Genomic DNA, 22,348 nt, shown 5'->3' with positions numbered 1-22,348 from the left:
ACAACTGATTGGAACCAAGCGGCAAACTCCGGTCTCAAATGATGAAGCCAATGCGGAAGTGCTATAAACTGCAATACATCGAAAATCCGCTTGAGGCTGGCTGCAGAAACACCGGAAACCACATAGATATGAATGGGAAAAAGACGATCTTTTTAGCATTAATAAACATGTTTACAGCCTGGTTCAAAAAACGTCTTGGCCCTACAACGCTAATCTCTCTAATGGCACACACTGTACGGGTGGTGAATTTTTTTCTAGCGTGATGGTTAAGAAGATATTAAGATTATGAGTTTTGCCCAAATAAGGATATGACTGACGTGACTCCCGGTCGGGAACACACAGCCATTGGCTAAGAGGCTCACACTACGTCACACTCTGCCTAGTTGAGTTCCGCATTTCCAATATGGCTGCTGCCGTCGATTTGCTTCAAAACAGCGCTCAGGAACAGATGGGTGACGTCACGGATACTACGTCCATATTTTATACAGTCTATGATTGGAACTCATTACTGAGTAAAATCAGAATTGCTGAATTTAAGTCCTGGATGAAATCATGGCTAAAATCAACCAAATCTTGTACTTAAATATAATGACTTTCATAGTGTACTGCTTTTAGCTATTTATATTTTATCATCGTGTTGATAGTTTGGGTGTTAATGTATCCCTCTTGTTTTATATTGGTTATGTTTAAATTATGTAGTGTTTGTTTTAAACAGAGGCATTGTCTCTGCCTCCTGCCCAGGGACTACAGATGTAAATTAGCTGCTAGCTAACTCTGGTAAAACTAAATGGCTGCACACTGTCCCTGTTGAAATAAACAAATAAACAAAATAAAGTGTAGACAATAAGTGTGAACAAAAGACTCATGGGGCACGCAGGTGAGACGTGAAGGCAGCGTGGGCAATCTGCATATAAAACGTCTCCCAAATGAACGGCTCGCAACTGCGAATCGGTTCTCACCGTTCACTTAAAAGAGTCGTTTAAAAGACCGACTCGTTCACGAACGTCACATCTCTATTCTGCTGTCTTCGAAGCTAACACTGACCCAAATTGTTAGATTACCTCACTGTTCCAGCGAGGCGCTTTCAACTGTTCAATAAAATTAAAGTAAGGGTTCAAAGTAGATATCATGAGGGTAACATTTAAAGTTAAGTTTGCTCGAATTATCTACACAACTATTTCTTTACTCTACTAAAAAAGCAAACCCTGCCATCTTCTGGTGAAATGCTGGCAACAACAATAACACAACACGCGACTGTTGAACACTTTATATTGCATGAAAACCAACATAAGACGACACCACTGAAGCAAGCCGTGTTGTTGAGTCTGTAACTAAACACGGGGCAACAGGCTTTAATAGTACTTTGTGAACACCTTTAGGGACATAACACATGTATCTGAGGCTTGATATCACCCAGCCTGTGCAGTGCCATGGCTCAGAGGTGCTCAAACCAAGCCGTGAGCTCGCACATAAGAGCAGTTTGACCGATTTACACATCGCGTGCGAACTAACCGCTTCTCGTGACAGCGGGACAGATGCTTCTCAGGCAAATGCTGCCTTCACTGCAGGAAGTGTAACGAAGCAGCACGGCGCATGCTCTTCAGCCTCTCCTACAAGCGGAGGATGAATTATCTCCTGCTGTAAAACGGTAGGTAAAACTGTGATTATATGATCTAAAGTGTGTTTTGTAGTTTTGGAGTCCACCCGTGTGTTTGTGTGCACTCTCTGTGGAGCAGGAGCGCGCACCGTCGCACTGTTGTTGGCCGGGGTGTGCGTGCCGCCGCACTAACAGACGTCAGTTTGAGTGGATGAAGGAGGGTGAGCAAGGCACGCAACTGTCCGTGTCGGAGTTGGTGATCCAACAAGGGCTACTTGTTATAGGAGTAAAATATAACGATCGGTCACCTTTATCACACGGAACGGTTGCCTTCTGTTTCTCCACCATGGATTTATCCTTCTACACAGTTTGTTTGAGATTTATATCCTCCATTTGTGATCTTTCGATATCCCCCTCCAATGTACCCTTATGCTTTTGCTACAGCTTGTAATGGCACTGAAAGAAAAACAGGGACACAATCACATTTTAATGTAGTTGTTTCCTTTCAATGATTGCTCTATTTCTGTTTCTGAGGGGGATTCACACTTCTCTTTTTAAATTGCAAGGGTCTATTGATAATAGTTTCACATTTGACACATCTTAGATGTCTTTTTATGCTTTGTATCTCTGAACACCAATAATTCCAGTAGTTTTGGACATTCGACAACCTTCTACCTCATAATTTAACTGTCACCTTTTCAAAAACCATATGGGACTCATATACATACTTTATTGTAATGTACACCTTTTTGTTTGCTGCTGTAACTCCATGAATTTCCCCATTGTGGGACAAATAAAAGAGTATCTTATCTTATCTTATCTTATCTTATCTTATCTAATCAAATGCCCACAGACACAAACAAACACAGTCTATAATGCACAGGGTTATATCAACTGGACTTGTATATTCTGCTTCATCTGACTTGCTACCACCACCTTTGCCAGTTCTATTATTTCGATGAGTCTCATGCTGTTTTCACATATGTTGCTTGATAAGTAAATGGAAAAAACTTTGCATAAACAGTGCTCATGTGATGTGATTTGATAGTTCCATTATCATAGATAAACTTATGACAAGACATGGCTCTTGTTAAATCCTCAGTGACTGTTGTATTGCTGCAGTATTTTACACTTAAGGCTTCATTACCAAGGTGTTTAGCTAAACCTTTAAGCTTTTCCCATTATCTGCTGCAGGATATTCATGCACATTCTTAATAGCAATAGAAGAAGCAGGCCCCTGTGAGGATTATGTCACTATTAACCCAGTACCAATTCATTTCTATGGCAGTTGCATGCCAGAAAAGGCTGTTGGGGGAGGCTTTCATAGACTTGTGTATGCATTAGATAGCATCCCTGCATGCGTGTGTGTGATTTGGATGTTAACATGCGTGCCCAACTCTCTCTGCGTGCAGCTCGGTGGGGAGGGGTGATGGCGGGTGCTGAGGTCACTGTGTCTTCAGGGGATCTCATGATGCTGAAGGAAGAGGAAGGAGAGGCCAGTGGCAGCGACCATAAGACTCAAGTCATCCTGCACCTGCAACCCATCCTGCAAGGGTAACATTGTTTTTATTAGCATGCACTGTAATGTCATGCACTAGCCAGAAAGACAGGCATATATGGATGCACAGTCAAATATTCTGTTTTCCCCCATGTGTGTAGCTTTGATAGGAATATCTTAACTCTACATTGTTGCAGTTTAACCCAAGTTAAGTTCAATGCAAAAGTAAGGAATTAAGTAAATAAATCATTTGCATTTCTGTAAGGTTAGACATGCAGCTGTTTACATATTTGACTGTTAAATTCAGAACTAGTGAACTGTCAGCTGACATGAAATGTTTATTCTGTGAAGTGTAACCCTCTGTCACCCTCTGCAGGGTAAACGATGACATTGCTGACACTGGCACTACAGTCTTGGCCATAGAGACACATCATGGTAGGTTTACACGTCCCTCAGAGATTTAACACCACTAACAAAAAGACATATCAAATCCAGAACTTGCTTAGTTCAGTCAGTGTGTTCTGAGTACTAATAAATATCTCAACCTAAAAAAATAAATAATTATTTGATAAGAAATTTGATGAGCTCACTGGTTTAGATTTTTATTGTCACATGATTTCAGCATTCATTAGCATCATGGAAGGTATTTTTGAGTGACTTTAAACATCAAAAAACAATTTTATGTTTGCACTTATTATATTTCTGTTTTCATGCTTATAATCTGTAGAAGACAGTAAAGCAGAAGGAGAGGAGATCGAGTACGGCTACCCCATCACCTGCGGAGACAGCCGAGCTGTTCTACTTTTTAAAAAGTTTGTGTGCCCTGGAATCAACGTGAGATGTGTCAAAGTAAGTTAATGATTGAATGTGATTATTCCTTTTTCTATATTCCGATTATATTTAAGCATACATTATGTTTTCTTCTTATTTTTTCAGTTCAATGAACAGCTCATCAGTCCTAAGCAGTTTGTACACCTGGCTGGAAAAGCCACTCTGAAGGACTGGAAAAGGGCCATCAGACTTGGAGGGGTAATGCTCAGGTACACTTAGTCCTGTCTATTAAAAATGCATTATTAGTCTGAAGAGAAAAAAAAAAAAGAGTAGCTACTGTATGCTGCTGGGTCACTGCAGAAACCCCCTACAGGTGCTCTTTGGATACTTCGGGTCATGTGGTTTGCTGTCATGAACTGACAGAACCATTGATTGGGTAGTTCTAAGATCTTTATAAGGTGTAGCTTTTTGGGTCCACTTTGATTTTGTTGTGTTGTGTGCCAGGTCTGTTTTTTCTTCCTTTCTCTTAATCTGTGTTTTCATATATTTATTTTTCAAAGATTACCTCAGAGGCTTATCTTTGCCTTTATCGACAGGACAGTGGACACAGTAAAAAGCAGGGAAGAGAAAGTGGGGGATCAATCCAGCATTCAGTCCACCTTTATTTATACCTGAGAGATCATTGAGGGACATTTACAATGATACTGCGTCAGATACAGAGGTAATTAAAGGAAAGACGAAGCAATTGGAGAAACGTGAAAAGAGACTGAATTTAAGACAGTTAAAGTCATCAAATGGGATAAATTCTGACATGAAAGTAAAACAATCCAAAGACAGAATAAAACAAGGTGTATCAGAAAGAATGTAAACTGTACTAAAATGGTTAAATGACTGTTAAAAATGATTTTATTTTGTTTTTTAAACTAATAAGTTATGCTTATGTAGGACAGTCACAAAGTGGTTTAAAGGTCAGTGATCTAAAATGTCCATAACTTTAACTCAAGGAATATGCAGAAGTAGCTGAAGTGTGTGTCTAATGCAAACAGTATAGGAATCAGAGAGGCTCAGTGAGGTATAATGGTAATTTACCTAAAAGCGCTTTATACATTAAAAGAGACAGATAAATATTCCATCTCTTCTGGAGAGATGTTCACGTAGCATTATTACAGAGGATACACCAGTGAATTATGGAGGTTATGAGTAATACATCTAAGTGCAGAGTGATAAATGGAGTCCAGGAGTTCAAGGTATTTGGTATTGGACCCAAACTGCCCACTTTGAGAACTGTAGCTTCTGTACAAGGGGCTTGACTGCAGAGTGGCTCCTCTTTGTTTTTATTTTTGTTCTCTTAGGATATTTTTGTTCTCTCTTTACTTATTTTCCCTCCCCTCATCCTGATTTCCTTCTCTCCTTTTCCCTCTTTATTGATAAAGTGATACTTCCTTGTTTTCAGCCATTAGACTTGCACATTCAAGGAACATAATCCTCCCACTCAGCTGATCAGTGTAACTCACCACTACTGCTGAGATGGTCCTGATTAAGACTTACTGTACATTGGTGTCCCCTACTTTAAGAATATATTTTGCCATGTAAAAGACATTTTGATTCCATGCAGATCCATCAGTATGTCTTTGTGTTTTGTATTTTATTGAGTACACTATTAGTCAGACTAGTGTTTTCCCCATAGCTTGACTGGAGACTCATGCAGGCTAACAGTTACTTTGAATGACCTTAAAGGGAGTTCCTCACATTACACTTGTTGTGTCAGGGTTAAACTGTCAGACTTAAAACACCTCAGTCTCATGTAATTTGCACTTGCATGGTGTCTGTCTGCATCAGGCTTTGCCGCTACATTCCAGAGGTAGCGGGTAAGCAGCAACATCATGATAGCAGGATCAAATAACACGCAAGCAAGCTATTGAGGGATACTTCTCACCGGACTGATCGTGTTTGCACTTGTTCTTGGTGTTTCTGTGAGTCAATATACTGTACCAGCTCAATGATATCTTTATTTCTCTAGGGTTCACATCACAGGCTTCCTGTCGAACAAGCCTCAGGGAAGCTATTCGGAATGTTCAACTTATTCAATTTACCCTTTGACACCCCCTCAGCAGTTGTGAAACAAAATGTTTTCTTGTGTTGCTCCTTTGACCTGCTTCTCCCCTCACAGGAAAATGATGGACTCCGGCCAGATAGATTTCTACCAGCATGACACTGTGTGCAGCAACACCTGCCGCAGCACTAAATTCGATGTGCTGATCAACAGTACGCGGCTTCCTCCTGGGACCTCAGTGCAGCCGGGCCCGTCGTGTCTGCCTCTCGACCCTCTTGGAGGACAGGTGCCTCCCCTGACAGGTAGATTCCAGTTGGCATTCTCAGTTAGATTTTTTTTGCCTCTCACATATGCTGGGGCTGCTGTTTTGCAGGATGCAGATAAAACTTTAGAGGCCACCTGGATACAATGTTTCTGCAATCTGAAAACAAGAGGAGTTATTCTGAAATCTGCTGTTGGAGGATAATACAGATTCTGGATATTAGTTTAACAAATTATTGCAGATTAATAATGCACTTGTTTCTTTAATTGACAGTTAGATCTTCTGAACTGTCTTTCCTCTTCCTGCTCACATTCAATAGTAATATGAGATGTATATGCAACTCTGTTTTCATTCCAGGGGAGGTTGTGCATGATGCAGCAGAGGTAGAGGAACCTTTAGAGGAGAAGTTCAGCGCAGCAGCAGAGTGGAGTCCTGGTCGAGCTCGACCTGTAAATCCCACAACAGCTAATGGACATGCTGCAAAGAGAAAGAGAGCTGACACGCCTGGTAAATATATGAAGGGATACACTGTTGCTTGTTAAACAGACTGAACAGTATCAAATATAGTGAGGGAGAAATATTCAGAAATAGGTGGTGTGACGCAAAAGCTATTTTGAACATCAAGGGCTGGAGAGAGGCCTCATTCATTTTGCTTACTTGTATAATAATATGCCCAACAGCAGGTACTACTCACATACAGTGATTTTTTTGTATAGGAGTTACTACATTAGCAGGCCTATAAGTTTCATGGTACTCTCTATTGACAGATTCTACTTCAGATTTTGAATCTGTACTCAGGGTCTGGAACTTTAGTATAATAAGCGGCCTAGTTTCTGTTTGTAGTATGATTGAGGTCTGAGTAGTACTGACAAATAACGTATCAGCAGGCTTCGATGTATGCAGAAAAAACAGTCCATATAGAGAGCAAAAGCAGAAGGAATGCCATCCACAGCAATGATATCCCACTTCCAACCAATGGTAATGTTACTAGTGTTATAGATCAAAATTTTCAACTTAAGCAACTCCATTTAAAAAATGTGCATTTCAAAAGTTGATTCATTTTCTTCTCCCGGATAGACATGACAAAGCTTGCATTTCTTCCTTCTCTAAATATGCGTCATAATATTGTTATTTTCAAAATAAAAGCTCCTGTGAGGAAAGGTTTTAGCTGCTTAAGAAACAGACTGGATTGAATATTGATGCCTTTTCTTGATCTACAAACGAAAAACCAGAGCATAATCATGAAGAAATATTAAGTCATTTTTAATGGCTGAAACTGCTGTGGTCAGGTGTAGCACAAAGTGGTTAATTTTATGCTACAAAAAGAGACAACTCCATTATTAAGATTCACTGTGAGTTATACATTTACCTGTTGAAAGAAAGCAGGATGAGAATTGTTTGTCCTAAAAAACAAGAGAAAATCAGCAAAGAGATAAGAGGCACTGCTTTGTCCACAAAGGGTGCCAACATTTCTCACAGGAGCTTAAAGGCCTCTTAATCACAAGTAGATTACAAGAAATCAGTCTATTTTGTGGAGGAGAGTCACGGCAGAGTGAAGCCTCTGGATAACTTACTATCTACAGTTACACTGAGACCTCTTAGAAATAGATGATCAGTCCATCGGCTGGGGGATGGAATGAATCAAGAAATGACAGCGTTTACTTTGCAGGAATATCTGGAGGGGTGAATATATCTTCATTTTTGTTCTAAGCACTTAACAAGTTAATGGTAGGACTGTAAACAAGCATGAAAGGAAGTCTTGGCTAGAAGTAGCCTGTCGCTAACTGTTGGCTGGCGAGCTAATGTTGGAGATGTTGGCCATCCCACTGAGAGGCACATATTGTCGATAATAGCCAAGGATAGCTGATGGGTTGCAAAACTAGTTTCATGTAAAAGTATAGCAATCCAATGTATCACTTAATGTCCATTGTAGCTTCAACTACATCATCTGAAACCCAAGAAGTGCTATTTACTTCTGATATGACCCACTTTGTCAGCTCATAAAGGGCAGCACCCTGGAGGTATATTCTATAAGTTCATAAGGTACCTTGCTATTATGGGAGAGGGCACAGGTGCAGCTCACTGACCTGCAGTCCTCCTGGTGTCACACATTCCCGAGTCGTGTCCTTTCCAAGGAGGCAGCCCTGCTTTATGATGAGGACGAGAAATGTAACATTTGGCCTGAGTTTGACAGCTACAATCATGAATGATAAATTAAAAGAAAAGGGAGAACTGAATGCTAACACCAGTCTGCTGCTTCTCTAACCATGTTAAAACACAGAACCGATGAACTTCTGAATCTGCAGTTTAGAGATTTTCTGCTATTCTATCACATAGGCCTCAAATATGGGGTGACTATTTTCAGGAAGAGTCGCATCCCTTCATGTTAACATGGACTGGATCTCAGCATTTCTATGTGTGCCTTTCCCAGCAGGGATCTGAGCTTTGATTTAAGGGCTTTTAAAGGTGACCTGATTAGGCATTGTTCCAGCTGGAGTTGGTAACTTCGCCTCAGGTGATCTTTCCTGTGAATGGTAAATTACGGTGCCTCGCTGCACAAACAGTATTGCTTTTCAAAGAGCTTAAAACAAAGTGACAAATCTCAGTAAAACCACTCTACCTAAGACTACGCTGCTCTATCTCAGGGAATGTGCTTCTTCACATTATCGAAAATTCTCCGCCTGGAGAATCATGAATTGAGCTTCAGATAGCTGTAAATGGGAGTTCAAATATTTCCCAAGGACATATTGCATTTATCTTGACAGACATTTAAGCAAACGCAAAAGTGGACGCATTTCTTCTGAGATAAGATATCAAGCACCTCTGACATTTCATCACTCTAATATACTTAACCTCTATTTTGTTCATCTTTGTACCGATTCCAAGTCATTTTTCATCCTTAGTTCAATCTGCTGGTCCTCTTTTCTTACCCATTTCCTCCTCATTCCTTTCTTCCACTATCAACCGTTTAACATCCTCTCCCCCAGCTCTGCTTCTCTGCCGTTTTCTCTATCTTGTTATTTCTTTCTTTTTTCATTGTTTCTTCAACCTTTGCCGGTTATTTCTGCTTCCCTCCTGAATTTATTACCCTCTTTCAAGCCTTTAACTCTCCTCTAACCTCACTTCCAGAGATTTTCCTGCCCCCATACTCAATCTCATTTATTCCACATTTCTTATTTATTTTTCTCTGCCTTTCCGTTCTCATCCAGTTTAGCCATCTGCATCCACAGGAGTGCGTACTTTTGCACACATACACAAATATTCACTATGATGTTCTCAGCAGCACTTTGTCTTTTTAAAATGAAAATACCAACACACACCTATACAAAGTCCACCACATATCATAATAATGTCCCACTTTTACTGACCTCGTCCAGATGGAGTACTGAGCTTGTGGCAGGGTGTGGCAGACTCTGGGCTGATGAGGGAAGTCCTGTCCAGCCTCCAGACTGAATTATTGGCCACTCTGAAAGGAGTGGAAGCCCGCAGTGAGAAGGCCAACCTTCAGGAGACAGGTGAGCTGCCACGATGAGACTGTGCTAACTAACGGGCTGAAAAGAACTGCTTTGAATTAAGTCACATGTCAGTGAAGTTTCAGAACAGTCATTAAAAAAGCAAAGAGTGCAGTATAAAGTTAGGGGTTATCACAAAGGTAGAAGGCTGGAAAGACGACTACCACATTAATTACATTTAAAAAAAGAGCAAACAAAAGCTCAGTGTAATTAAGTCTGAGGAAAAGAGATTCCTGAAAACTATGTCCAGAAAAACTCTGGTGGGATGAGGAAACATTCACGCCAGGAGGAGGGCTGATAAAACAAACTGGCACTCCCTGCACCCTTGCCCTCCCTGCACACTTCCTGCAGAGGGTCCGTCACTCAAACCAACCCTTCCTCACTCAAGGTTCAAGGTTAACTTTATTGTCTTTCAGTCACATTTAAAAAAATGAAGGAACGAAACACATTACTCAGGTCCAGCAGCGTACAGAATACAACAAGCTAAAAATAGACTCTGTAAACAAATAAATAGATAACCTAAAGCCTACAGTAAGTAAATATAAAAACGTAGTTTAAAACCAGCGAGAAAGTGCTGTAATGTGTGCATGCAGTCACAGCCGTAAAGTGCAGAGAACAGACTTAGGTCAGAGAGTTTACATTCCACCTCAAAGTAAACTCCACTTGAATTCACACTTACAGCTAAATGAAGAACACTTCATTAGAGGTGGAGGAATCAGATACAGTGTCAGGCTTTGTAAGGTACTCCCCTCCCTCCCATAGGAACAGGAACTTAATGTAACCATGGTTACTTGTCATAAAACTAATGAGTAGTCGACATAAATAACCATTCAGAGACTCATAAAAATCCCTCCACAGTGTGAGGAACACCTCTCAATCACCTACCTCTTTAGGTGGCATTTCTGTTTCTGTTGAGATCTCATTGTTTGTATCTAATGCTTATCATGTGCTTAGTTGTTGCATGTTTCTATAAATAGAAAATACTTTACAATCAAATAACATGTCAACTACTTTCAAGACTTGAAAATCTACATGCAATGTACAATTTTGAATCTATTTCATACGATATTTTTTGTATCATTTTTAAAGCAGTTTATATCTGCAAGGGTTATAACAGATCTTTGATTAATGGCACATCTTGCATGGCGAAGAAAAACCTGTGTTACACTTAATTCACTGAGTCAGCATCAGTGCAGAGTCACTGAGAGGTTTTGAACTGCACTCAAAGTGGTAGACCCTTCACGTCACGTGAGCTCACAAACAGAGTGGAAGTGTGTCAGCAGAGGGTGTAGGGAGCAGTTTCAGAAAGGCCCATTGAGTGTGGTCGAAAACCTCTAAATGTGTGGAGTGGAAGTGGGCTGTTAAAACCCTCCAACAGCAAGTCTGCACTGCTGCAGGAGTAATGCTGTTTTTTGGTCATCATGGAGAATGTTCTGTAGATGAAGGTTGTGTGTTATAATCTGAATTTAAGTGGCTTTGTGAAGGACATGCACATTATAAACTACATTAAAAACAAAAAAGGAAATCCCTCCAATAAGATAAAGTGTGAGAGATTTGAATGAGTCTGCCTAATGTTTTTTTTTTTTAACTGCAGATGAATTATTACACTGTAAAAATGGATTTTAGGTTTTAGTTACCTCAGCTCACTTTCTTAAGTCAGTTCAACTTAAATGTCAGTTTTACTTGAAATATCAAGTAAAATAGTGTCCAACTAATCAGTCCAACCAGAGTAGTTCAGGTAACATAGATTTCCATGTTGATACAACTAGATTTAAGTATGGCCCCTGCACAAATGCATAGAAAACCCCTTATAGTCACTGGAGTGACCAACCTTTACAATCCCATGTGCTGCAAGAGACACTCAGTTTGGATCAATGTTTTAATACTTTTCTGCGTGCAGTGCAGAAGCTAAGTGTTTACAAAAAGATAAATGTTCGATGTGTGATATCTGTAGACTTTTTTACTACTTAGTTTCTGTTTTTAAACCTACATAGTTCTTATATAGTTAGAGCACTTCTCTGTTATTCTGCTTACAGTTTTGTGAGCTAAGTGTTTACTTCTAGATCAATATTGAACATATGGCTGTTGCCATATTAATCCATTCTTCATGATAGTATTCTGATGCCAAGTCCAATTCAAACATAAAAGCTATTGTCAGTTTTGACATTGAATAAAGTATTTTGAATGTTGTCCCATGTTGAGAAATAATTTTTATGTAGTATGTTTTTAAATAGAGGCTTTGGTTGTTTTAAGTGAAGTACTTGTTTTTTTAATGATAATTGGCTGCCTTAAAAAGATAAGTTGATTCAACAAAACACTTTGTTGAGCTAACATTTTAGACATGTTTGCAGAAGTATTAATTATAAATTGATCCAACACGATGCTTAGTTCAGGCAAGTTACCTTTACATGTTTTAAAAACTCAATATACCTGTAGAAACATGTTGATCTAATTTGTTTTTACTAAAAAGGCTTGTCGATTAAACTTAAAGTATGAAGTTGATAGAACTAATTTATCAGCACTGTCTTTGTCACCCCAACTAATAAAACTAAGTTTGAGGAACTAAGACAAATGTTGAAACAACTTAAATTTCTTGGCTTGCTGAACTTAACATTTTAGGGCCGCCAGGTTACAAATTATTTTACATTGAACTAATTATTTTTTCTTACTGTGTAGTGTGACATTTAAGCATGGTAACACAACATTCCTATTTTTACAGGAGTGATGGGGGTACATCTCAGAGCTTGACGTTGTATCTAACCTCTACATATTGTGATTCTGCAACTGTGCCAGAATTAAGTTCTGCCATCACTACACCTTTTGCAGTTACACATTGCACCCTGAAACATGGGGATACTTGTGTACCATTGTGTCATTTTACACCTCTACATACAGCGTTGTGACAGAAAAGACTAAACACACTGGGAAGTTAAAGGTAACACAAAATGAGAGAGGCACACAATCTAAAAGGCAGGAATAGAAACAAAGGAAAGAAGTAATGCATCACATACTTGGGACGGGAAAGTGACTAAATCAATCTGGATATTCTGTCTGACAACAGAAATGAAAGTAATACAACTAAAGAGGTATTTCACATTCTATGAAGTCTAGTTTGAGAAGAATATTGCAGATTGTAGAAGTGGTTTGTTACTGACATAAGACTTTTTGTTTTGTCAGATGCTGTTATCCTTAATTCCCTGTGCAAGATGTTTGGACTTTTAGACTCAGTGAAGCAAGCTTTGAACCTGAAGCGCAGCCAGGATGAGGAGAACAAAATGCATCACAATGTTTATGGTAAGAAATGTGACAGAAATATGATAAAAGCTAAATAAACATACAGGAATATCATGGAGAACTGAGTTTATTTTATTCTTTTTGCTCCTTTAGTGTTAGATGACATCTTGGAGGACCAGAGGAAGCAGAGTTATGATAAATGCTCCTACAAAATTCACTCCTTGAAACACTTACGACAGCAACGTCACAACCTGCCAAACAGCCAAACGCACAACCTGCTGTCCCCTGTCAAAACCAGCCCAGGAATCCAGCCTCCAGCTTCTGCTTTATCGGCTGCATCATACGCTCAGCTCAACATCAACCCTCACATCTTCACCCACTCCTCTACCTCCACCAGCCGGGGTTATCATGCAGGAGCTGGCAGGACGGACAGGGGTGGCCATGGTGCCAGACTGGAGAGGGAGCAGGAGCTGGGGGAAATGGCAAACCGCGAGAGGTTTCACACGAGGGGACGGGAGGAGACCTCCGGGATCCACAAAGAGCCTGGACAGAGGACTATTAAACTTCAAGCAGAGGAAGGAGAAGAGACGGCGGGGTTGCATGAGATTGAAAAGGTGGTAATAGGAGGAAAGGTATCAAAGAAACATAAAAGTAAGTAAAGATCATGACCTCAAAGGGAAGCTGACTAAGGAAGGGAATGTGCCTGGAGCGAGGAGACTAGGAGGGGGAGGAGATTAAAAGAACAGCGTAACTGTCACAATCTGTACTCTCTGTCTCGCATATTCATACACTTTTATAACAGATTCATTGTTTAACTCATTTTTTAAAATCAAAAATGCAAAAATAAAAATCACTGTCTCGAGCTTCCTTATGTTTACATTTTTGTGTTTCCAAGATAACAACAAACAAAAGTTAGGAAGGCTACAGTATTTTGCATTTCTGAAATACAAAGACATCTCTTTGAGTTCCAGGAAATTAAGATGGACATTTTTTTTACAACTACTGTTTTCTAAATCTTTTCTAAATCTTGAGTGATTAAGCAATAAAATAAATCATGAAAATAATTAAAAGGACGTCCTGGAACACAGACTTTTTCCCGAATACAAACGAAGTATGTATGAAATCAGTCTATATTCCTAAATCAGATTTTTAAGAGGCTTCTGATGTCTGTAAATATGATATTGGGTTCTATTTATGATCTTTTGTGATGGTATGTTTCCTTGTCTTAAGGTGGTTGGCAACTTTTTCAGATTTTGTCACAAATATTTCCTCAAACTTTTATAATTAATTTCCAAGACTATTTGTAATTGAACATGTATTTAGTGAACTACACTTGTGGGTTGAATCATACATTTTTGGGGATTCTGTGGAATATATCTCTCACTCAGGCTCGTCTTTGGGCTCGTTTTGCAATGCCTAAGACCTGCCTCAGATCTATGCATCAAACTATCATAGTCTGAGGAATAGATTCTTCTTATTATTTAACAGTGAAAACAATATAAAGTACTGTGACTGTTAATGTGCTGTTCTACTTTAAACAGGGTGCTGTAAACTGATGTGCTGCAAATACATAACTCTCTTTATTTCCTTTCCCTCTTCTCTTTACTCTGGAGAAAATGTATAGTAGAAAAAAACATGTGCACACAAGGATGTGACGAAAAAACATTGATGTTCCAAAATAATGTTGTAACATAATGGACACTTTTGAAATAAAATACATTATGTTTAATATTTAAACAAAGGCAGTGTTTTAGCTTGTGTTCTACAGATAAAGTCATGATGATGACATTTGTTAAATGCAGATCGTTCAATGACTAACTGACATGCAAACGTTTTTAGTTTGTTTTTTATTTTTTTATTTTTCACATTGTGGTGCGAGTCTAACTCCTTTCATTCATCTCTTCCTCACAATCACATTCAGCTTACTTCTGATTGTTAGTGCTTTGGCCTTGGTTCAGTTCATTTAAAGCTAACTGGTAATCCAACAATGAATGACACTAAAAACTAGAACAGCAAGTCCTGGAGAAATTACAGTGTGAGGGCTGGCAGTTATGAGCCTCTGCTCCTGTTGCTGCCAACAATGATGCCGCTACAGCCTCTGCCACCTGCAATTTGCTGCTGCAATCATCCCAGTCCTTAAGCAACCACCTACAGATGAAACAGTAACTACTACTAAATACTACTTTATCCTCCCCCTTTTTAGTTTAATGGTATGAAATCTTTCTTTTGTGATTGCCAAAGAGCAATCTATGTGCCAATGTGCACAAAGTACTGCTTGCTACCTTAGAGTTTGAACCTATGACGTTTGAGTCTTCAGAATGGTGGAGATACCTTCTGTTTTATCAGCTTAGTCACAGTAGAGACAAAAAAGCAACACACTATTCCACAACTTGAGGATTGTATCACTAGTGCAACACTTCTGTCATGGCCATTAAACTTTAAAGCAACATTCCAAATATGGGTCATGAAATCTTTGGAGAAATCACATTATTCAGATCGTTTCAGGAGTATTTTCAGAATTAGTAACATTAGTAACATTCAGACAAATATTAACAGGATTTAAATTTTTTTTAAATAAACTAGTGATTACTATAAGAAATATCTACCACTATGGGCTCACTGTTTGAAATATGTGATCATTGGAATATTGGAATTTTAAATATTTAAAAATGTTTTTTTCCCATTGGGATATTATTTGACTTAAGTTTTGGCGGGTAACAGATGCTAACGTATTTGGCATGTTCTATCTCTTGACCAGAGATTGAGCCTTGCAGCGAATCTGCATCCTTTAAGGAACACTGTGCGAAACGGGAGTTCCTTACTAGCTGACCAACTAGTGGTGCCATGGGTATCTTTTTTGGACTTGTTTAGCATCAGTAGATTGGACACCTTACATAAAACTTAAATACTCTAACACTTGTAGTTGCTGAAATATCATGTTACAGTCTCTTAGACTTCCATTATAATTTTCAGTATTTAAATCTCCTGTGAGGAGGTTTAACTGGTTTTGAAAAAGAGAGAAAGTACAGTGATGCCTGTATATGCTTTATATAAACAAACTAACCCAATAGCAAAAGTATCAGGAAATGCAATTCAAAGAACAGTGCGGAAAAAAACCCAACTCTTTATACCTTTGTCACTTCAAGCATTCATAATGGAGGATAAATCTGACTTATTTCCCATGAAAAAAGAAACTAAGTTATTTAACTACCTCTGTGTAAGTACACCTGTACAGAACAAGATCAGCAGCGATAAAATAACTCTCCCGCACTCTCCTTTCCCACAGGGGGGCGCTTCATCTATATCAATGCATCATGCTAACATTGAGAATAGTCGTGCATATCTCCTGAATGAGCTGTAGAGTTTGACATTAACATTATGTTTCTGGCACAAAGGTGAGGATAATAGATACATGCCACAACCTATGAAATAATAACAATAACTATACTGTAAAGATAGCCTGATTGTGCGAGTTTTGCCAGTGTTCACACTAATAAACTAACTGCTGTGTTGGTTCATTCTAAAAGCATTACAAAATTGTGATTACACCACAATCACTGATGTCAGACTTTTTTTGTGACATATACCACTGTTTGGTGATTGCTGTTTCAAAGTTTCATCTCACAGATATAGCAGAACTTTTCCACCCTGTGATTTTCTGTTTCTTTGACTTTAGAAGCACCAAACTGCATGCCGAGGCTGTGTGTGCTGTGTGATGGACAGTTATAGTTTGATAGCGCACTCCTCTCTGTACTGTAATGATATGTTATTATGAATGAATGCACGACACTGCCTGTGCAGATGTAGTTGTTTGTGAGGGGGTCGTGAGTGGCAGCGGAGAAAATGCTTGATAAAAATGACTTTCATCATAGTGCAGCTGTCTACATCCCCACTGATGCCTGTCCTCTTGTCGGATTCAAACAGTGTTTTGCAACATCCTGTTCCTGCAAATTAAACTATCATGCAGTTGAACAGATCCAGGCCAAACTACTCTCTAGTTTAAATAAATTGCTGCTCTGTGCCTTGAATACCAGGGCACAAAAATGGCTACCATGCATCAGGCAGGTGCAATTACAGGTGTTAGCTTGACATACGCTGTGCTCCTTTAGTTAAATTAAGTAATTTACAGAGCAATCCATCGTTCATGTGTCATTCAGGGCTAACAATATTAGAGACTGCGATGTGCGCTCATGTTGGAAGCCTCAGATGCGTCTGTTTGCCCCCTTTAATTTAATACACCACTTTAGTGTTCACACATGACAACAAACTGAGTGATGAATAGCCTGCATAATGGCCTCTTGATCCAATTGGGATTCCTGGAGCCACAGCTAAATGTGTCTGCCAAACCATGTTTTAACATCAGGTTAGTTCATGCAGGGGAGCTAGTGCAACATCAGCACTTTTGCAAGATGTTTAATCTAAAGGTGAATCTTGGAGAAAACTTGACATTGTAACGTGTACCAGAGGACATCCAGGGGACTAGTGTCCATCAACTCAACAAATATTCACCTTTAATACTTTCAGTATGCTGTGCATAACTTTGTGATGCTTGAGAACCCAGAGGATATTTTTTAGTGTCATAGTCACAGCAGCTCTTTCAGTCTTTATAAATTGAGATGTTTACTTTCAAGTAAAATCAAATCCAAGGGTGGGTTTTTGTCAGGCATCCCCTCAACAAACATGGCCAGCTGCAAGTGGAGAAGAAAAAAGTAAGCTCATCAAAATGCAGATTCAGTGCGCACAGAATAATATATGGAGATGTATGCTTTGCACCTGTCACAAAGAAGTATAAAGGTATGCTGACCTGTCTTTCCTGAGTAAGGAAAGTGTGTGACTACCTCTACCTCAACCCTCAAAACAGCAGCTACAATGGAGAAACATCATTGTATCCTGTACAGGTTAACTGTAGCTGTGTTCCATCTAGAAGCTGGATAAAGAATTAGTATTTAAAACATGGGAACTGACGTGAGGAAAGTACACAGCACCATGACGGGTATCTGGTGAGTGTGTTTTCAACCTGATGTTGTCAGACTGGGATCCTGCAACTGCTCAGCTGGGAACATGGTGACAGCTGTTATGAGCTGTTCTGTGGGAAGATATAGTAACTTCTCTTTTGAATAATGCTAGGTAAATAAATAATAAATAAATAATAAATAAATGAAAAAGACCATCACCATGTCAGGGTTCCAACAAACACATTTAAACCCTTGTTTTAAAATACTGACACAGGGGCGTTGGTGGCCTAGCGGTCTAAGCACCCCACATACAGAGGCTACAGTCCTCGCTGCAGGGGTCGCCGGTTTGATTCCTGGCCATGAACATTTCCTTCCCCCACTCTCTACTCCCCATGTTTCCTGTCTCTCTTCAGCTGTCCTATCAAATAATGGCAAAAAAAAAAAAAAAAAAAAATGAAATAAAATATTGACATGGCCACACACACACACACACACACACACACACACACACACACACACACACACACACACACACACACACACACACACACACACACACACACACACACACACACTCTGATTCGAACCCTCTTGAACCTGATTGGCACTTCCGCATCTGCAGTAGCTTGTCCAGAGGGGTGGCCAAGGGTGGTACTGGCACCCCTTGAAATCCAATTTGCCACCCCAAGGGCCACCCCAAAATCCTAAACTATGATTGGCTGTTTGCCTTGTCAGAAGTGGGGTTTCAATTACAATCTATAATTTGTAATTTGGGATGAGTTAAAAGGCTGACAGTAGATTTCTTTATTAGTGCCCTCAAATGTGACTTTGAAAAAAACATTTTTTGTAAGTCCTTAAAGAATTAAGCTTTGAAGATTTATGCCACTTTGTCATGTTTTCTTTTTTTAGGTCAAAATAAATATAACATGTTTGGCCATAGTGGAAGCAATATATTCCATGGAAAAACTGACACATTACCTGCGGACTAAAGCACGGACCCATGGTCAACGCTGGAATAAATGGACTGATTACAAGAATAAAAAGACAGGTGGTGATACCTGCTGTGCGGAAAACACTTCACAAAACAACAATATAGATACTGAGAAAGAGCCCCTTACTATATTTATGTTTGTTTATGTATGTTTTGTGTATTTGTTGTGCTTTATGTTTGTCAATATTGGAAAAAAGCAAATAAAAAGTAAAAAAAAAAAAAAAAAGGAATATAACAACTGTTTGATACTTTAATGAAAGTAGGTTGTGAAGACAGAAAGGGTAAATGTTATTTATGTTTAAATGCACTGGACACCCCTGCCTATGTGAGAGCCTCAGTTGGGTCACCCCAGGTCAAAAAGTTCTGGACACGCCCCTGCGCATCTGACGTCACTTTCAAACCTCAAACAACCTTTCGAGAAAGTAAAAAAAGTCTGCCTTTCCAGTGTCTTAAACTCATAGTCCCCACAAAGATGTAAGTACAGGTGCACAAAAACACCCAGTCCTGGTTTTACATGGCTGACGTTTGAGTACCACACCGTCGTTGCAGGTTCCGGCCGCTTGGAGGCGCCCTGCTCTTACTTTGAGCATGCAGGGGAAGAAGTGGAGGCTGGGAAAGGAAAGTGGGCTTGAGAAGAAATCTCTTCCCTGAACTGTTTACCCTGACGTCAGTTTGCAGAACTAGCTCTGCCCTGTCTCCCTCAGTGTCTGTGAAAGTCTTTTCAGTGAGAATTGGGGGAGTAGATGGGCTCGGCTCTACCTGCTCACGCGCCCGGACCTCACGGAGTGAATGAAATGATTCCTTCTGCTCATTTAAAGTGGACTAAAACAGCTACGCGATGAACACCTGCGCCTTTCTGTTGATTTTGACTGTTCAGATCTACGCCGATGGCATTGAGGGGCCAACAGGTAAGGCATATTTCCATCTCCATGTCTTGAGTGCAGTTTGAAAGTTTTGGCACGCTGTTAAACTCTGCTTCTGGAAAAAGCAGTGCAAGTCTGGGGAAGATGTCAACTTTGTGCTACCTTAACCTGACACGCTTGTGTGTTTATCTGCGCCTTACCGCTGCTGAAGTGGGACAGTGGTAGTCCCCTCTGGCAGGAAAAAGCAAAAATATTATTCAGACGAGTTTGAAAACGGAAGGATAAGTTTGCGTAATATCAGAGTCATGCGAGGAATTCGGGTTATTTTAGGGGACTGGGTCTGGGTGTTCAGGGGAAAGCTCCCATTTCCTAAAACTGCACAATCCTCGTCTCGTTGCTGTCTTGGCTGTTCTGGTTTTACTCAGGCGTATATTTTAAGGTTGCCTGGAAGGTGTGACATTGTGTTCCTCACTTTGATATAAGTCAGAGCCACATGTCTCCTTAGAAATACAACGAACAACATTTCAACGACCCTTAGGCAATTTAATAGATATTTGAGAGTCAGAATTTCCCCAAAATCCCAGCAGCCCGAGTTCAATCAGTGATGATATCCAGGACCTGGAGCTGCTCCATGCCGTTGTTAGGGTTGGAAAGCCTGGTTGGATAGTGTCTCCTTACATATTGATGAGGTTTGAAGTATTCTTATGGGTATTTTATGTTTGATTCTAAATCCTCTAGCTGCTGTTTTTTCTCCTGTTGTGCAGAGCCATGCCCATGTGCTCACAGAAATCACCTGATATCAGAAATAGGACTTGAAGAGTAGTTAAAAAGAGGCGGTTGGTCTTCTGTTTTATGTGCACTTTTGAGGATAAGAGAATCAAAATTAAACATTCTCTTTCACTACTCCCATGTCAGACACTTTATTAGATTTTTGTTGTAATGATTTAAAAATATGTCTACATTTGAGAGCCTGTCACTGCCACACACTGGAGAGATTGAAAGTGAAACCCAGAGTGGCAAAAATAAAATCCTTTTACAGGAATCTGACATAGACCTTTTCATATTCATGTTTTCAAAATATGCTTTTATACCCTGAGTACTATTAGTCATTCATGCAATGCTATTACAAAGCTGCATTTTGGGCTTTTTTTTTTATTAAAGCGAAAAAATGTTGTGGGCCTTTTCAAGTCTCTTTGTCACACACACACACACACACACTCATACACACACTCAACTACACACACACATATACATGCATAATTTTTTACCCCGGTAGCACATAAAACCAGGGTAATAAGGGAGAAATATTGATGACATTTACACTGCAGGGTCTTTTAACACTGTGTAACAATGCGGCCTAGTGTTAGTCATACGCATGTTAAAGAAATGCCTCATTATGTGGAGATCAGAAGGAGGCTTGACTTTTTTTGGTTGAAATTTGCTGCTACGTTTGTGCTCCCCTGGTGTTTTTTTGTTTCATAAGGAATTGGTAAAAACATTTCTAATCCGTAATACTCATATTTAGAGCGCAGCAAGAAACAGGAACGAAAAAAATCAACAAAACCATGCAAGCAGGTTGTGTATTGTCACGAGCTGAATGGAGCAGATCATTAAGAGGAATGGGCTGCAACATATGAAGGATTAAATCACACGCAGGTAATTAAAAGAGCTCAATGGAACAGTGGCGCTTGACTACGACCATGTCAGAGAGCCTGTCAACAAAAATTTACATGGTGTTTTATTTTTTTGGTGATAACCAGAGTGTGACATCTGTGCTTTGACTTTCCCTAATTGTCAACCCTACTAGTTCCCTTGGCTGCTGCTCCTCCTGCTGACTCCCTTCATGCTTTTCTGCTCGCCTGAAGAGGAGAATCTAAGGAGCATAAACGCAGGCTTGACTCCCACAATCTTCAGAGTGTCTCGTTTGATTAACACTCCGCCTTTATTGCTGTAATCGTGTGAAGACCACACCTTAACCTTCAATGCTTAATAACACTTAGAGCTTTGCACTCCTTTGGGGATTTCATGCCTTTTTCACCTGATCCAATCCATATTTCCCATAACTCTTTCTTTCTTATGCCGCGGTCGGTCCAGGCTGTCAGTTCGGGGGGGGAAGTGAAATTATTAGAGGCTATGAAATATGGAGGCTCTCTGCTGCACTGGACTGACTGTAGTAAAGGGGGAAAAACATCACATTCGCATCATATTTGCTCACACACAGAGAGGTTATGAGCATGAAGGTCCAGTTTCCATGTGCAGCGCTGTGGGTTTTTTCATGCTGTAAGAGTCCAATATGACACTTCTACTCTCTCTGTTGTGTCATATGGGATTTGAATGGATGTTCACTTACCATCTGTCTCCTCTATTAGCAGAAAATGTTGTCAACTCAGTGGTGTAATTATCTCTCATCTCATGACTCGTTTCCCAGTTTGATCTAAAGTTAAGGCAGAATATCCTTTTGGCTTATTTCAGTGGATAAGTGAAGGCTTGGATACAGATGAAAAGGACTGGGACGCCAAGACCATCTAGTTAAAGTGTGGTGGAGTGTATAATAATAACAAACATCAGAAATGGTGCTTTGAAACGTTATACGTTATCATTACCATGTATGA

General features: G+C 39.7%; 2 protein-coding genes across 4 annotated transcripts in view; both read left to right on the top strand.

Moving 5' to 3' along the window:
* The first annotated feature begins 1,027 nt into the window (after positions 1-1,027).
* On the top strand, positions 1,028-13,794 carry LOC117822282 (glucocorticoid modulatory element-binding protein 1-like). Of its 2 annotated transcripts, none has more exons than XM_034696929.1 (10): positions 1,028-1,648; positions 3,010-3,151; positions 3,472-3,530; positions 3,823-3,944; positions 4,032-4,135; positions 6,037-6,221; positions 6,539-6,688; positions 9,559-9,696; positions 12,871-12,987; positions 13,081-13,794. In XM_034696929.1, exons 2-10 carry the CDS (start codon positions 3,027-3,029, stop codon positions 13,584-13,586), a joined length of 1,506 nt encoding a protein of 501 aa, XP_034552820.1. In that variant the 5' UTR covers positions 1,028-1,648; positions 3,010-3,026; the 3' UTR covers positions 13,587-13,794. The 2 variants fall into 2 exon arrangements, with proteins under 2 accessions (XP_034552820.1, XP_034552819.1); XM_034696928.1 differs by lacking the exon at positions 1,028-1,648 and adding an exon at positions 1,718-1,818.
* Positions 13,795-19,264: 5,470 nt separating this feature from the next.
* The window catches only part of ptprub (protein tyrosine phosphatase receptor type Ub), a 198,377-nt gene continuing 195,293 nt past the window's right edge, over positions 19,265-22,348 (top strand). Inside the window, exon 1 of one of the 2 annotated variants that reach the window (XM_034697921.1) lies at positions 19,265-19,781. In XM_034697921.1, coding sequence (XP_034553812.1) covers positions 19,712-19,781 — 70 coding nt within the window. In that variant the 5' untranslated portion in view covers positions 19,265-19,711. The remainder of the gene's footprint in view (positions 19,782-22,348) is intronic. The other variant, XM_034697922.1, reaches the window with a different exon arrangement.

Source organism: Notolabrus celidotus, chromosome 12, assembly GCF_009762535.1.
Source record: "Notolabrus celidotus isolate fNotCel1 chromosome 12, fNotCel1.pri, whole genome shotgun sequence".
Taxonomy (NCBI): domain Eukaryota; kingdom Metazoa; phylum Chordata; class Actinopteri; order Labriformes; family Labridae; genus Notolabrus; species Notolabrus celidotus.
Note: the sequence above shows the minus strand (reverse complement) of the source record. Positions and strands in the feature narration are given on the sequence as shown.

Excerpts from the sequence above, each read along its gene's own strand:
- LOC117822282 (XM_034696928.1), top strand. Across the intron at positions 3,152-3,471 it reads CTGCAACCCATCCTGCAAGG|GGTAAACGATGACATTGCTG; the intron begins GTAACATTGTTT and ends CACCCTCTGCAG. Across the intron at positions 3,531-3,822 it reads GGCCATAGAGACACATCATG|AAGACAGTAAAGCAGAAGGA; the intron begins GTAGGTTTACAC and ends TATAATCTGTAG.